We start from the raw sequence: 15,794 nt of genomic DNA, 5'->3' as shown, positions 1-15,794 counted from the left end.
AATTATCCATTTTGTTTTTAATGAGAAAATAATTATATACTGTACGTGTATAACTGTGAGTCTTACAGTAATTATTATAAAACAATATAAGCAGAATATGAACATACAAGTGGTTAACATATTAACACAGGGGAACGAAATCCATTCACTGCCACCATATCTTCTTCAGTACTCCTTTGGTATCTTCTCCTGTGAAAAGACCCACCTAACACACGGCACACAGCGAGGTGACCCTTACAGAGCAAGCCTGCGATTATGCTGGGATTTGCCATATTCAATATTACTATAAACAACGAAAAAGCATTGCAGCATTGCATCCTTTTTTAAGCATGTGTTGTGTGTTTTGTGAAGGGTCCTACATTTACAAAGCAGACTGCAGAATTTTTTTTTGAGGAATAAAGTGTGCTGTTCACTCCCTGTAGGTGAACGATATCCAGGTTTAATACTGTGTATGTGTCCGTGCGTTTGGTTTTTAGGCAGCTGAGATTCTAGCTCCTTTCCCCAATCCTGGGCTCCTCGTTAACTGACCAGTCCTCAGATAATCTCAGTTTAACACACTATTGCAGAACATGTGGTTATAAGATGCATTTCAATTTGACCTTAAGGCTTCTTTTTTTGTCTGGAGTCAATTTCTTGTTGACTTGTCTACTTGTGTACTGTAGGTTACTAAATGAAATTGCACTGAAGGTCCATCATTACAACGTGGAGCCCAACAGCCACCAGTTTGTCTAGTGTGATGCTAATTGATTAAATACATCAGTGAGTCTGTCTCTTTAGACTGTACATCCTGCCTCATCATTTACATATTTGAGATTTGCAGAAATGTACAGTGATGTCTAGCATATTACAGTAATGCACCATTGTGTTGATGGTGCAATACTATACTCATATTAACATTTAATTTCACCATAATCAAGTTGACTGGGTGTACAATGAAACCTTATTCTTTTCCAGAAACAACAAAATAAAACAAATCTTCAATCCCATCATCACACACAGTGCAGTGAACTTGGTTTATCTTAATTGGCCAATAATTAAATCAAACCTCCTCACCCTTTCTCCATTTCCATGGTATAATACGGAGCAATTCAGCAATAATTATCAAAAATACTTGAAATACATTGTGCTATTTGTGTATTCTACAATAGCTAAAGCAATACCCAACTACTTTAAACCACTTGCTATGCCAGTCAAACACATACAGCATGACGCTAGCAGGACACGCAAGGGGAGCCACAAATTTAAGCAAGATGCCTCTGCATTTCTGTAAAGCACACACAGGGCTCATCATGAACAATAAGAACTTAGCATTCTGATTTGAAGATATGAAAGCATGATTTTTTCCCCCTAATAACTGGTCTTCTCGTGAGACACAAGCAATTAGCAGGTGCTAGAATTATTGTTTGTTTTAAAAGCATACACAAATACTAAAATGCCTGTCATTCACAAAAAAACACTATTTTCCATCCACAAGTACGCTGTCCTCACTGCACAAATAAAAACAAAATAATAATCTCCTTATAAAAAAGCAACTGTTCACCATTCATTCTCCACATCATAGAACCCAAGTACAAATCGTATGTCCTACACAGAGGAATCATATCCGTTTCTTTACCTAACTGCTTTGCCAGTTCAAATAAACAAGAGGGCAATTGTCATCAACCTTTATAGACTGTATATATATACCTTTCATTAGAAAATAGTGTTATCCTTCTGAGCAAAACCAACTATTAAATAATGCTGAATTATTCCTACATACTGTACTCTCACAATGTTACTCTTCCTGGACTGAAGTGTGAGTAGTTCAGTTTACAACCTTTCACCCACACGTTTTCAATTGCTTTGTGTTAATAACATCACACTAAATATGTTTGCTCATTTCAAAGGCCACAATAAAAATCAGTACCTCCCTTGAGGGAAATGCACTACATATGTGCCATTCTAATTTTGAAGTTACAACAAATACCTATAAAAAGGGACATTAACAGCTGTCCATTAAATACTTTTTGGAGTATATATATATATACTATATGCATATAAAAAGGACATTTTATTTAATAGCACATGCTCACTGACAAAGGAATTCTTGCATTTTTATTTTTACAAAGGAGAATGTCTCAGGGTATGTAGTGGAATTCCTATGGTTGTACATGTGTGGGGAGAACGCTAATGACTGAATACATCATGTCATTGTCCACCATGCTTATTTCTCCAGTCTGAAAACAGGGAGATTGCACTTCCAACACGGTTTCAGAACTGTCCCTGATCTGGATGCACAAAAAAATCACGGAAATCACACTGCAGTAAAGAATTTGTACATTTATCCACTCAAGACCAAGAGGCCACTCACACTGGAACCTTTAACCTCTTATTACTATCTATCCAAGTGCTACTGTACTGTAAATAATGCTTGTTACCATACCCCCCCCCCCCCCGCACACACACACACACACACACTCTTTTTCTTTCTCTGCCTTTCGCTCTTCCTATTTTTGCAATCATCTGACAGCTGCCACATCTCTACCCAGGCTGTAGGTCAGTGAAACTTCTGGGTTCCTACATGCCCAACCACAAAACCTCCACACGACAGGCACATAAGGCAATCCTTTATGCACCATTACACGTACTCACAGCCTCTACTTTGGATGTGACTTTGCTGGTCTGCTAACTCTGTAGCCTTGGCCTGAAATGTTGCCCACAAATGGTGGCCAGGTGTATCACCAGATGAAGACATCTAACTCCTATGTTTAATGCAGACTCTTTGTGTATGAGTCAACGAACTAAAACATTGCATTGAGACCAAGTCTGTTGGGTCTTGGCTATAGCTTTGTGTAGCCAATGCCAGTCTCATAATACTGACATATTTCCTGGCAGATGAACACTGTAATTATTCAAACAAAACTGAAAGCATGCTTTGATTGTCTGCACTTCACTGATCGCTTATGACAAATTACGATGTACCCCTGAAAACACTGAATTAATAGAAGAAACTCCTCACTCATGAAACTGTCAAGTGCATTTTTTAAGGTATGTCGCATAAATAGCAGGTAGTCCCTTCTGTTTACATCCACAATCAATCAACAACCTGTTTCTATTTTTATGGTCACTCTCCCATTTCCTGCGAGGAGTGAATAGAGAATGGCACAGCTGCAGACTTTCCCTCCCGTAGGCTCCTACCTCCAAAAATCCTCTTTCACATGCGGAGACACTGACTGACGAGCTGAGTGGCTGTTTCCATGGGCCTTGCTTTCATAGGTCAGGTGCTACTGTGTTTGCTTGTTTATATGTTGCAGAGAATTCATGCGTTTTACTCCTTTAAGTCTAAATTAACTTGTAGATACTCTATTCTAATAATGCAGTGGAAAACAGAAAGCAGAACTGCAGCAATAGTTTTAACATGTATATAAAAATGATTATCAATGTTAATGTATATAGTCCTTTCGGTTCAGTAGAAATGTGCTAAGCGAATCGATACTTTATGTAGATTCTTGAAGCCAGTGGGGTGGCGTGAAATTAAATATGAGATATTCCATGTCGATTAAACCTCCAACACTTCAGGCCCAAAAAGAAACAGGAAACACTTCTTCAGTTTTCATGGAAATCCCAAAAGCGTTTGATAGCAACCAGTCCTTTAAAAAGACCTCTTGTTGACTAAACAGGTCGGTTTATATCCATTTCATCTTAAAAATGTCTCCAAAGCTCCAAAGCAACAGGCATACCACCCAAAGCCATGTCCCATGCTCCGAGTAGCACACCCCCCCCCGTACTCTGCACACACTTCCAAAAATACCAAGTAGAAAATCGCAAACAGAATCCTGAAGCAATAAAAGGAAGTGATCCTGCTAGAAGGTAAATAGGGGCCCTCGTTATGCCCCCCCCCCCCCCCCCCCCCCCCCCCCGGGCTGCTTGTCTGACCACCACGCCAGCAAGTGACCCCTTTGTCCAACTTTAACCGGCAGCATCAATCATTTTCTCATGTGATATGAAGCCCCCTCCCCTCACTTAAATAAATACAATGTGGTTGTCCTCCAGAGATGCCCCCCCCATTTTTAATTAGTTTTAATTAGCTCAGACTCGTATGTTGGGGGGGGGGGGGGGGGGGGGGGGGGGGGGGGGGGGTGTCACTGTGTCTACTCCTCCTCTTCTTCCTCGCCGTCTTCCAAGTTGGCGTACATCCCAGCCTCCCATTTCAGCGCCATGTTGCTTTTTCGACGGGTCACCCGAGTAGCCTCCAGCACCTGGACAAAAGAAGACCTGGCTTAGTTTCGGGACAAGAACTAAATGCCTTTGCCTTATTCCAGCTCTAAACTATATTTGAGCATTTCTATTTGGATCCCTTTTTATGGAGTTATAAAACGACAATAGTACAATCAGCCTTTTTCATGTGACTATGATCTAAAGATATGTGAGTATGGAAATGCCATTTGCATTTATTCATTTAGTTTTTTATCCAAGGCCACTTACAAACATCAATTATATTACAAGGGCCATTACCTATTTGTGTACAACAAATTTTAAACCATTTGGACCAAATCCGAATCCTAATCTTACACAGTGTCTAAGGAGATTAGACTGATTGGGTCAATGAATAACTAAAAGCTGCCTATATTATATGTCTGTCTATTCTGATTAATTGATATAAAACCATTAAGTTTCAGGCAGTGGTGCATTCTGATCTCTGTGGTCTAGACAGTTGTGCTCAGTAAATCTCAACACCCAAACACATGCACACACAACCATCCATTGCTTTGTCAGCCTCATGTAGGTTTTAGCACATGCTCAAACACAGTTTGCTGATTGCTCATTTTGCACACACACACACACACACACAGGACACACTCACTCATATGAATCCAAGCTGAAGTGAACACAGGCTTAAAATAAATAGAACTCAATCAATATCACACAAACTCAACAGAGGAAAAGGCTGTCATGCCACGCGACTGAGCCGAAGGAGCCGCTCTTTGTGGGGTTTGTTAACAGGTGTTGCATAAAGGCCGAGGGCAGTGCTTTTCAATTCCAGCGAACCAGAATGTCCAGTCTTTTATAGCTGCTCTGTGTACCGATCAAAAATAATTGCTAACGTGTAAATAAAGGTTCAGTGGCAAACGGATGTCTCTCTGGCATTATCTTGGGAGAGTGTTCCCACAGTTTCAAGAATAGAGATAATTTTTGAATGGATTTGAACTTGACTAAATTCAATTGAATTGATCTGTTGGACTATACCTTTACTGTGCTGTGTTCAGATTTCAATAAGCTCTGTCAAGGTGCAAATTAACTACCTGCTGTGTGAGCAACACTATGCATGAGAGAATCATGCAATTTTAACTTTTAAGAATCTCCCAAGATTTGAAAGAACATTTGCAAAACCTACTGGTGTTCTCTGTCTTATAAAAGACTGGACATTACTCCCCCCCAACCCCCCCCCCCCCCCCGCGCCCCATTCCACTAGTGACCAGGGGGGGTGGGTTGCAGAGGGTTATTTAACACAGTGTGTGGAGGATTGACAAGGAGCAAACACATCTGCTTCTGCTTGTGTTTTTGAACACAGTGTTGGGTTAGGGCAGGCCATTAAAGCACGCCACGCCACGCCATGTCCTGCGGGTTTCAGTGGGGGCACAGCTCGGACGCTGCGCTCCTCACAGCCGCCGTCTCCTCGGCAACAACCAACACTTACCACGGATCCGTGCCACAGCGTTGGCATCATGCTACACCCATCGACAACAATGGCCCCCCCCCAAAAAAACACAAAACCACAAAAACATCAATGAGACCAACAAAAACAGCAACAACAACAACAACAACAACAACAGAAAGGGGACATGCAAATGATAACAGCATGGATTGGAAATCGAACACTTGCAAATGAAGCATTTTGACAGGTACCTCAGATGTCACCCCACTAGCGAGCTTTAAACGGGCATACTAACAAAAGGGAGAGAGTCAACATTAGAGTCAGTCACTGATGAAACCCTGGGCAGAGAATTGGACAAGCCTGGTGGGGCCTTCCCTGTTTCATAATCATGTGTTCCAAACCACACACTCACAATTCCCTTTGCTGATGAAAGCAATACTGTTGGTTTTTACAGTGCATAGGGAAAGCATTCACAGCGCTTCACTTCTCCCAACATTTTGTTATGTTTCAGACTCATCTTAAAATGGATTCAATTAATGTTAAGGTGAGTCTGAAAGATAACAAAATGTGGAAAAAAAGTGAAGCGCTGTGAATACCTTCCGTATGCACTGTAGCTGGGCTGGCAAGAGGGTACATATGGAGCAAGCTCACTGTTTTTTGTGCCTACGTTTTTTGTACTTTATTCAAAGATTACGATATAGAAGTTATTAGACATTATTCATTCTAAGTATTTATTTATCCAGAAATCTAGATTGGTGGACTGTTTCAAGGAAAGAAAAACCCTAAAGCTGTGAGCTGAGGGAGGGAGCTGAGATTATTGACTGTTTAACAGAATGTTGAAGTGGCAAAGGGAACCCTTCTGTGGTCCTGTTAGGCAAATATTGGAATACATCCTGTTTTTCGACTTCTTATAAGAAGTGAGGCCTTTTCAATTCACTTGTTCTAATGCTGGAAAGTCCCTTGATTTGGGTCAACTGCCAAGTCTCAAAACACACCCTGCTATATGTCTACTGAAATGGAAACTGATTTCATAATCATGCAGCAGTCATGGATTGAAAGTGTACTGTGTGATCTCATCGGAATCATAAACACCCTAAAAAAGTTTTCATCTTATTATGCTACAAAACTCTCAAAAAGCTGACATGCTTCAGGTGACTGCAGACATTGTCTTATCTTATGGGGACAACAGAATGGCAACAATGTAGCATGAATGGTCAATGGGAGGAAACAAACAATGTCCACATGTGTCCTTAAAGGAGAACTCCGGCGAGCACAGAGTACTGTCACCTACTTAACTGTGCTCTCTCTTAATACTCATGTACTCGAACAAGCCTTAAAGGAGAACTCCGGAGAGTTTTCACATAGATCTCCGTTTCTCGAGGTCACAGAGTACTGTCGGTACGGGAAACCCCCCCAAAAACAATCAGTTTTATCTATCTTGAGTTGCTGCAGCCAACAGCTAAAGCTCTGTGGCCGGTTGCACAAAGCACCTTAAGTTAAGTTTTTCCGTTAAAATCTGATTTAAGGGTCCCTTAAAATAAAAACGGTTGCACAAACACCCTTAAGTTTTCTCCTTAAGGGTTCCTTCAAATTTTCCCTTAGTATTTAAGGGTTTGTCCTTATCTTGTAAGAAATCCCTTAAACTGTTGCACAAAAGACCTTAGTAGTCTAACTAAGGGGAAAATCCTAAGGGACATCTGACTCTACCTTAAACATATTATTAACTGAATTGATGCTGATAAATGAAGTTTATTAACTAATTTTGACCATTCAAAACAATATAAAAATATGCTTCCTCTGTCAAATAGATAGGCCTATCAGAAACATGCCGTATTGTTATTGTTTGGTTTACGTAGGCTAACGTTAACAATTCATGTGGATGTCTTGTTAGCCTATGAGCTTCGGTTCGTTTCGCTAGGCAAAACGTTGGTGCACTGATGACAGTCAGGATCATTTCTAACTTGCCAACTAGTATTGTTCAGTTCATGTATATAACATGTTTTACTTGCTACCTGAATAATTTCCGCTAATAATATTAAGGTAAGATGAATGATAAGATATAAGCACTGTGTTCGGTGGGTTAACTAACGGCATCGCGGCAAAGGCAGTTAGCTAGGCTACAGCTGTTGAACAATCTCCGTGGAAACTATAGAATTTTCATGCCGGAAAAGGGTCATACTTAAGGGAAAAAACTTAAGGTGCTTTGTGCAACCGGCCACTGGCACTCTGAGGGGCATGTCCATGTGCTCCCATGTTCAATGCCCCCAGAGTGTAGCGCTGTAGCTGCCTGGCTCAAGAAATGGAGATCTATGTGAAAAATCGGTGGATTTCCCCTTTAACACTTCATAACAACTGTAATCCTATGGGGATTATGCATTGGCCAAATCTAATCTCACATACAGCGCTGCTGTGGTGTAGTGTAGAGGGAACTTACACTATTATCCTCAACTTTCTCTCTGCGTTTAACCTTGTGGCTCTCGAAGTCCTCCATCAGGGTCTGCATGAGGTTTTTGGGGCGCTGGCTGCCCCCGGAGTCATCGCTGCCCAAATCGGAGAGGGGTGATGGGAGAGGCCCCTCGGAGGAGCAGGGAGAAGCAGGAGGGACCGGGCGAATCTTCTCAATCTTGCCTGCAAAGAACATGTAGGATTTAAGTGTATTATTATAAGTGCAGGCTGAAAAACAACTGGCTTTTGCAGACTTTCGAGTGAAACGCTTTTTGACATGATTGAAAAACTGAATTACATTGACCTCATATACATACAGTGGCATACAAAAATGTTTTCAGTAATTTCCACTATCAAAATGACAAACAGGAAAAGGGCCTGAGACAAAAAGAGCCAAATGTTGGTGTGTGTTGGGGGGGGGGGGGGGCACACTGGCACAACTGGCTCCAGCGCCTGCACCATATTTGGGTCCATGTGCCGTCCTGGGTTCAATACCCGATCCCATCCATCTCTCTCTCTCTCTCTCTCTCTCACTTCCTGTCAATCTCTTCACTATCCTGTCGCAATAAAGGCAACCCCCCCCAAAAAAAAATATACTTAAAAATGTTGGGGTGTGTGCAAGCTTAGCGAGTCTTTCTGGTGAGTGGGTCAGGCGCTGGTGACTCAACATGTCTCTCTGGCTCAGATGGATTCTCAGCATTGGGAGGCGATAAAGACGGTTTCTAGATGGTTACCCCTGAGCTCAGTCTCCATCTCACTGCTGAGATCCAAGGGAGTGTAGCTCTGATGACTGGCTATTTGTCATTTCCTTTTCCTTTGTCCTGCTCTTGCATAATATCAGTGGACGTGCTTGAACATTCTTCTCCATTTTGGTTCAACATAGTTCTTCTCGCGGTGCGGTCGTGGAGTGCTTATCAGAGGGCCTTAAGGTGGTTGGGTGATTATGGGATAGAAGATAACTGTTGTTAAAACCATTTTTCCTTATCCAGCTGAGTTCTGTGATTGAGTATTTCAGACCAATATACAATCTGATTTCAGAATAGGTTGAAACTGTCCATAGAATCCATTCCAAATAACCAACACAAATGAAACACTCATACTGAAGTTGTTTTCAAAACACTTCTATGTCTCAGGGCTGTTGTCAAACTGAAAGTGAACATTTTCCACAAAAGACTTCAACTGGATTTTCCCCAAAAACAGTTCCAAATTCAGTTGCTCTCTCCTGACATGGCCCTGGGCAGTGAGCCTGACAGACGGCCTGATTCTTAGCGCTTGCGCTTGTAGCAGTCTGGTTTTGCAGCTCTGTAATTCCCCTACTCTGAGTCCAGTCAGGCAGAGACAACTGGAGACGGCAGGATAAAGATGTGACACGGCCACAGACGGCCTTGGAGGAATGTCTTCCAAGAACAAGGCCAGCTTTGAACTAGCCACATTCCAATAAACTATTCATCCAGCGTGGTATTACGGAGGTGGATTTCAGTGGATACTTGATCACGGTGATAACATTGATTTGATCCATCAAATGGCCTGGCAAAAGGCAAGATGCTGTATATTGTTATAAGTTATTACATTGTAACAGGAACCCTTAGAGCCATTTAACATTAATATTGTTTGATTTTGTTTTGATATATGAGAATAAATTATTAATCTCAGTAAAGGACATGGTAAAACTATGACATGGGAATTCTAAATTCTACTTGTAGCAACTGAATCACTTCTGCAAAACCAATACATTATCATAACATGATTTAATGTCCTTTTCAAGAGCCACTTTGTGTTGACAGTAAACAGATAACTCACAAAACTGCTATACTGCTCACTTAGGCTTTATTCTCCCTTACAAATGTGCCAACTGTGGACATCAAGGTGGCAGAAGTCTTCTTATTATACTAGTTTGCTTGGAGTTCATCCATGCAGAGTTGGAGCCCTTGTAGCGTAGTGGACAAAACAATTTTTGAGGTTACATAGATGTCCACTCAGTCGTCCATTTAGCATACACACTCAGATGATGAAAATTATGTCACTCAGACTCTTGCATACAACATGCGCAAAAAGTATAACGCTGTCCTTGGTCTCCTTGCAGTACCCTTTAATGCCAGCAGGTGGCAGATGGTCACCAAGCAGCAAACATCCGCCACTGAAGTCCCTCCACTTCTTCACAGCAATGCAGGATGCATACTTTTAAATTTCCGCAATATACACAACCCACCGCTTTATAAACCTAGGTAAATAACCTGCACCTGGGTTCCCAAACATTGCTCACATTCAGGCCAGGAATGTGAAGTTGAGTGTGGCTGGAGAGGCAGAGTGGTAGAGGGCCAGGGGCTCAGCTGTGCAGGCTCAGTCTGCCGTTGTCTGACTGCCCTTTGAAGCGACAGCTAGCGAAGCTGACTCACACAGTCATGCGGCAGCTGCAGGACAGTGGGACTTTGCATGCGAAGGCCAAGACCTCAAAGAAATCGTCAGCCTTTAAAAAAAATAATTAAAAAAAAAAGCCTGTGGCTCCGCTTATACAACAAAACAAATCAGTGAATCAGTGACTAAGAAACCCCAGCGTTGAGATTTACGAAGACAATTATCTCAAGACTATTTTGTAGTGCTGACGAGAATATGATTGTTCCCATTAGCACTGAGAACCTTCGATAAGTGGCTGACATAAACAAACAGCATCTGGGGGCCTCCCTGATAATTATACCTCTGAACCTGAGCGAGCAGGCAGGCACTGTTATTATCCTAGCCTGACTAGCCCTGGCTTAATTAACAATTCTATGTTATTGTGTACATTGGTAATCCGCACTGCGGCCCGTCCTCAGAGGATAATGACTTGGGCTCCTGCCAGCTCGTGCTTCTGGTCATTTCATCTTGTCCACGAGAGCCTGTTCGGTTTGTCAATGTCGTTTCCAAAGCCCGCTGGGTTGCTGATTTTGTGCAGATGTAATCTGTGTCCCTTCAACCCTCTCTCTCCCTCTTTCTCTCTCTCTCTCCTTCTCTGCCTCCCTCTCTTCTTCTCTCTGCTCATTGTCACACAACACTCACTCCTGCAAAGGTGAGTGCTTATTTTCATGAGAAGCTATAAGTGGTTTAGGTTGATCCATAACAGACAAGAGGGAGAGCCATGGAAAGTTCATTAACAGGATAATTTAACAAGAGGTGTTAACTCGGATGAGCTCTGAAGTGTTTCTAATTTACAAAGAGGTTTTAACTCCGATGAAGTCAGAGACACTGGAGTGTTATAATGTTAGCTGTGGCTGGGTTGAATAAATACAACCTTAAAAATTGGCATTTAATACTGAAAATTGCCACTGAACATCAGGTTAAATGTTCATGGGAATGTCTATTGAAATTAGCAATGCCAACTCCAGTTACTGAAAAAACAACAAATCAATACCTGGCTGATTAATAGACAAGATCAAGTCTCAAGAGTAGTTATACTGTATGTGTGAAGTGTTAAACATTTATATTTTGAGAAATGTGATTGTAGTATATTTGAATACACTCTAAAGTACATCATGACTCCATAAATTCATGTGGGATTGTTGTTGTGGTTGTGTTTGATGCTTTTGAGCGGACTAGTTGGTCATTCCTTACCTGGTGCGGTCTTTCCTGGGAGTACTAATTTGGCGGGGAGGCTGTTGGTCTTCTGCTTGTGGCTTGCAGCAGGTTGGGGTCGGACGCACCGCGTCTGGCGCTGCCTCTTCAGCTCCTCCTCTCTCTCCTGGGCAGCTCGGATCTCCTCCTCGATCATGGACAGGGTCCGCTGCTTGCGGGAGCGCAGCTTAAAGGGTCCCGCGGTCACCTCCACGTCCTGGTTCTTCAGCACGGACGCTGTGCTTCTCAGCTCTGCAGCCTCTGAGTACTTGCTGAAGTAGCTAAACTCCTGCTTCTCACTGGGAGGTGGGGAGGGACTGGGCGGCTTGTATGGACCCACGTTTGTCGGACCAGAAGCAGGAGTCTCTGAGTACTTGCTGAAGTAGCTGAACTCCTGCTTCTCACTGGGAGGTGGGGAAGGACTGGGCGGCTTGTATGGGCCCACGTGTGTCGGACCAGGAGCAGGAGTCTCTGAGTACTTGCTGAAGTAGCTGAACTCCTGCTTCTCGCTGGGAGGTGGGGAAGGACTGGGCGGCTTGTATGGGCCCACGTGTGTCGGACCAGCAGCATGAGCAGGAGCAGGAGTAGGAGCAGGAGTATGAGCAGGAGTAGGGCTACTAGGCATGCTGGAGACCCTGGGGGCACTAGGGACGGTGATCGTAGGAGAGGTGGCTGCACTTCTCTTCTCTTCCACGGGGGTTGGCACTCTGGGAGAAGCGGTGGGTGCAGGCACAGGAGAGACTGGAGGTTCCCGAGGTTGCGGAGCAGGCTCGACCACCTCGACACGTCGCTCTGGGATCGGGGACGACTGCTGGGTGGCCTGTCTCGGCTCCCACTCATCGTTCTGCTGGGCGATAGCCTGCTCAATGGCAGACTGCACCAGGACTCCGGCATGGTACTCCAGCTCCTCTTCGGTCAGACTGTCCACTTGGTAAGAGAGAGACACACTGTGGTTGTCCGGCGATTTGGTGCCCTTCTCTGACTTCCCGTTGATGGGCGTGGTGGCCATTGGGGTGGAGGGAAAGGAGTAGTCTCCCAGAGAGTTCTCCAGGTAGGCACTCATGGTCTCGTTAGATGCTCCGCTGTCGCTCACGTTGTCCATGCTGAAGTCGTTGGATAGAGTCTCCAGAACGGTCGTGTCCTGTGAACGCACGGACAGGTCGTCCAGCCCTGAGTCGATCTCCTCTGGGTGGTACGAGCTGTTTGAGGATCGCTGCACTTGGAACATTTCGGGCTCTTCATCCTTCACCAAAGTCATGACAGCGTGGGCACAGGTGAAGTCACTTTCCTCGTTCCAGGCTTTCACACTGTCCTTTCTCTCATTCTCTGCCATGCTTTGCGAGGGCGAATCTCCTGGGCTGCAGAAAATCCTTTCGGTTTTTACCGTCGTCACATCACAGCGTTCATCCAGGCCGTGTGACCCCTGGCTGGTGATGGTGACGTAACCTCCGGGCCTTTCGACGTGTGCGACCTCTGACACTCGGGAGAACGGCTTGGCAGAGTACAACTGCGGAGCGACTCCTCGCTTCGGGCCTGCGGCCGGCTGCTTCGTGTGCTCCATCTGCAGAAACTGCTTCCGAGCCGCTGAAAAGTCCACCTGCTCTGTCACAATGTCCTCTTTGCTCACAGGCTCTGGTGGAGGGGTGTAGGAGGACGTTGGGCTCGGGGCAGTTGGGTTTGGGGACGCCTGCGTGGCGTGGCTGGACTCCATCTTCCTCTGCTTCCTCTCCTCGTACTTCCTGTGCGACTCCAGCTTTTCTGGGTCCAGTTCCTCCTCCAGGGTCCTCTCTTGAGGAGGGTTCCACCACTTTGCGGCGATCCCCGGGTTCTTCTTGACTGCCTGGCCGCGGATCAGCTCCAGGCGTTCCTTCTCGAGTTCAGCGATCTCCTCGGACGGCCGGACCTTCTTCACGCGGATCTCCTTCTCCGCCGGAGCGTCGAAGAGCTTTGACGGCTTCTTCTCCTCCTGGAAACTGCGCAGCTCGAAGCGTGCTTCTTTTTTGATGGTCGTCAGCGGCTGCTTCCCAAGCATCTTGTCATCCTGAGTGACCACAACTGAGTGCCCGTTCGGTTTGGTGTTGTCCCTGTCTTCACCCACAAAAGTGCTCTGCATTCTTCTCTCCACTACAACCCCATGATTAGTTGGCGGTGACGCGTCAGATACTTCGACTGAGGGCCCGTTGCCGTCAACATTGATCGATCGTGGCTCAGGGGAAGAGGTTCCGTTCGAAGTCATGTCCACCGCAGGGTCACAACAGTTTGCCTCAAGGACTTCATCAAGGTAACGGATCTCCTGAGCCACCTCTGTGTCCATGGTTTGGCCCTGGTGTGCCGTGCCATTCTGGCCTGCGCCGGTGTGGCAGTTCTGGCTCTCGCTCTGGGTCTCCAGCTCCATGTTGTCCTTGCCTCCAGATATCACGCTTACAGAGTCTAAGAAACTGACACTCTTTAGGTTCCTCTCTCTCTTCAGCTCACTGTCATCCTCTGGGGGTTTGGAGGATTTCTGCAAGACACAGAGAAGAGAAAAGAAAAGAAAGAGAGAATTTGAAATGAGTTCAGTGTTAGAAAGCGCCTTGCTATTCTGGGCACATCCACAGACATAGTCTTTTCATCTCTTCGGGAAGTAAACTTCCCTGGGAGTTCACCACTTGTGCAAACCCTCTTTACCACGCTGTTCGAAAACACTCACACATAAATGCTGTTTAGATAATTTGTACGCAAGAGAGCCACACACAGGATAGGTGGAATCATTGTGTGGGACTATCATGCATAATACAGGAATTGCACATGATAAGAGGGTGAGGATCGTGGCTATGTCGAACTCTGAACCGAGCGATATGATCCGGGTGGTTAATAATGCAAACAGCCCTGTGGTTTGTACCCTGGTCTCTGGTGGCCATTGACTGCTCCACACCACATTCACTATGAGCAGCTGAGAGCCTCTCTCTCTCTCTCTCTCTCTCTCTCTCTGTCTCTCTTTCTCTCTTTCTCTCCCTCGCCTCATGGACAAAGCAACGAAAATCCATTCAGTCAAAACACATTGTTAATAATTTAGATAAATCCACTCAATGAATCAAATGGAACAAAACCACCAAACAGTGTAAAATGCTATATTAATATAACAAACAACACAAGTTCACTCGGATATTTTTGGAGTTTTCAAGAAAACTCAAAAAAGCTATAGTTTCAGCCTTACTCTTATTGCTCCTCTGGTAGGCCTCTGTATTGTCCCAACCAGACTCAGTAGTGCTAACTAGGCTACGGCAAGCCGAGGAGGACCCCAGATTCGTCCAGACGGACATTTGGAGGGTATGGTACAGACAGAAGAGGGCCGCTGGCCTCATTTCCTGTTCCTGTCCATCCTCTCAAACATCTACCTATGAGGGGTCAAAGGCCAATGACTCACACGGTGTGGCATATTGACTTCTGGCCAACTGGGTCGCTCAGGGCTGTGGTTAGTGTTAACAGACAAGGCAGAGATGGGGGATGGTGACGAGTGTCCCTTTTAAAGTTTTGGCGCTAATAATACTTAGTGGTTTGCATTTAACCTTTGGGACACTTACACACATGCCATGTGCCACAGACTGTAATCACACGAGCCAAAGAATTACACTGATTGAAAAGGAGTCTTACTTTCTGCAGTTTTGCAATACTTTGGATAATGGATGACTTGAGGAAGAATAGCCTTCTAGTAAACAACTGCCGGGAGTCTTGTAAGAGGTCCCACATTGCTTAGACACTCTTGCTTAAGACATGCTTCTGTGTCTGCTACTGTGTTAACGTTTAAGACATGTTTAAAGACCAGGCTTGTGTAAACATGGCCTGCTGGCTGGACTGCACTGCGTCTTTGTTACACAATTACACTCGAGTTGGGCGGACTGCACGCCTGATGAATCACAACAGCTTTCATTTGTCTCATTGTTTGGTATGAAAGAAAAGAGCAGCTCAACGATTGCAGTATATATGTCTCACAAGCCTAGACAAACATACCAGACCTTTCAATGCAGACACACAGTCACACACAGGGCACTAAACCCACTCACAGGCCACTTATTCAAACCTGGAGTCAGCCATGTCATTTGACCAACACACTGGCACCTCTACAAAAGACGTCCACGGATGAAAG

The 15,794-nt window shown here is 44.6% G+C and overlaps 1 protein-coding gene across 8 annotated transcripts in view; it reads right to left on the bottom strand.

The window, feature by feature from the left end:
- The window catches only part of LOC121680001 (A-kinase anchor protein 2), a 100,016-nt gene continuing 84,222 nt past the window's right edge, over nucleotides 1-15,794 (bottom strand). For 2 of the 8 annotated variants that reach the window (XM_042059134.1, XM_042059141.1), the window contains 3 exons: nucleotides 11,669-14,171; nucleotides 8,070-8,263; nucleotides 4,082-5,925 (listed from right to left, as the gene is read on the bottom strand). In XM_042059134.1, coding sequence (XP_041915068.1) covers nucleotides 5,704-5,925; nucleotides 8,070-8,263; nucleotides 11,669-14,171 — 2,919 coding nt within the window. In that variant the 3' untranslated portion in view covers nucleotides 4,082-5,703. Of the gene's footprint in view, nucleotides 5,926-8,069; nucleotides 8,264-11,668; nucleotides 14,172-15,794 lie in introns of all 8 variants that reach the window. The other 6 variants (XM_042059136.1, XM_042059137.1, XM_042059138.1 and 3 more) reach the window with 6 other exon arrangements.

The sequence above is a fragment of the Alosa sapidissima genome, chromosome 13 (assembly GCF_018492685.1).
Source record: "Alosa sapidissima isolate fAloSap1 chromosome 13, fAloSap1.pri, whole genome shotgun sequence".
Taxonomy (NCBI): Eukaryota; Metazoa; Chordata; class Actinopteri; order Clupeiformes; family Clupeidae; genus Alosa; species Alosa sapidissima.
This window is presented reverse-complemented; position numbering and strand designations above follow the sequence as displayed.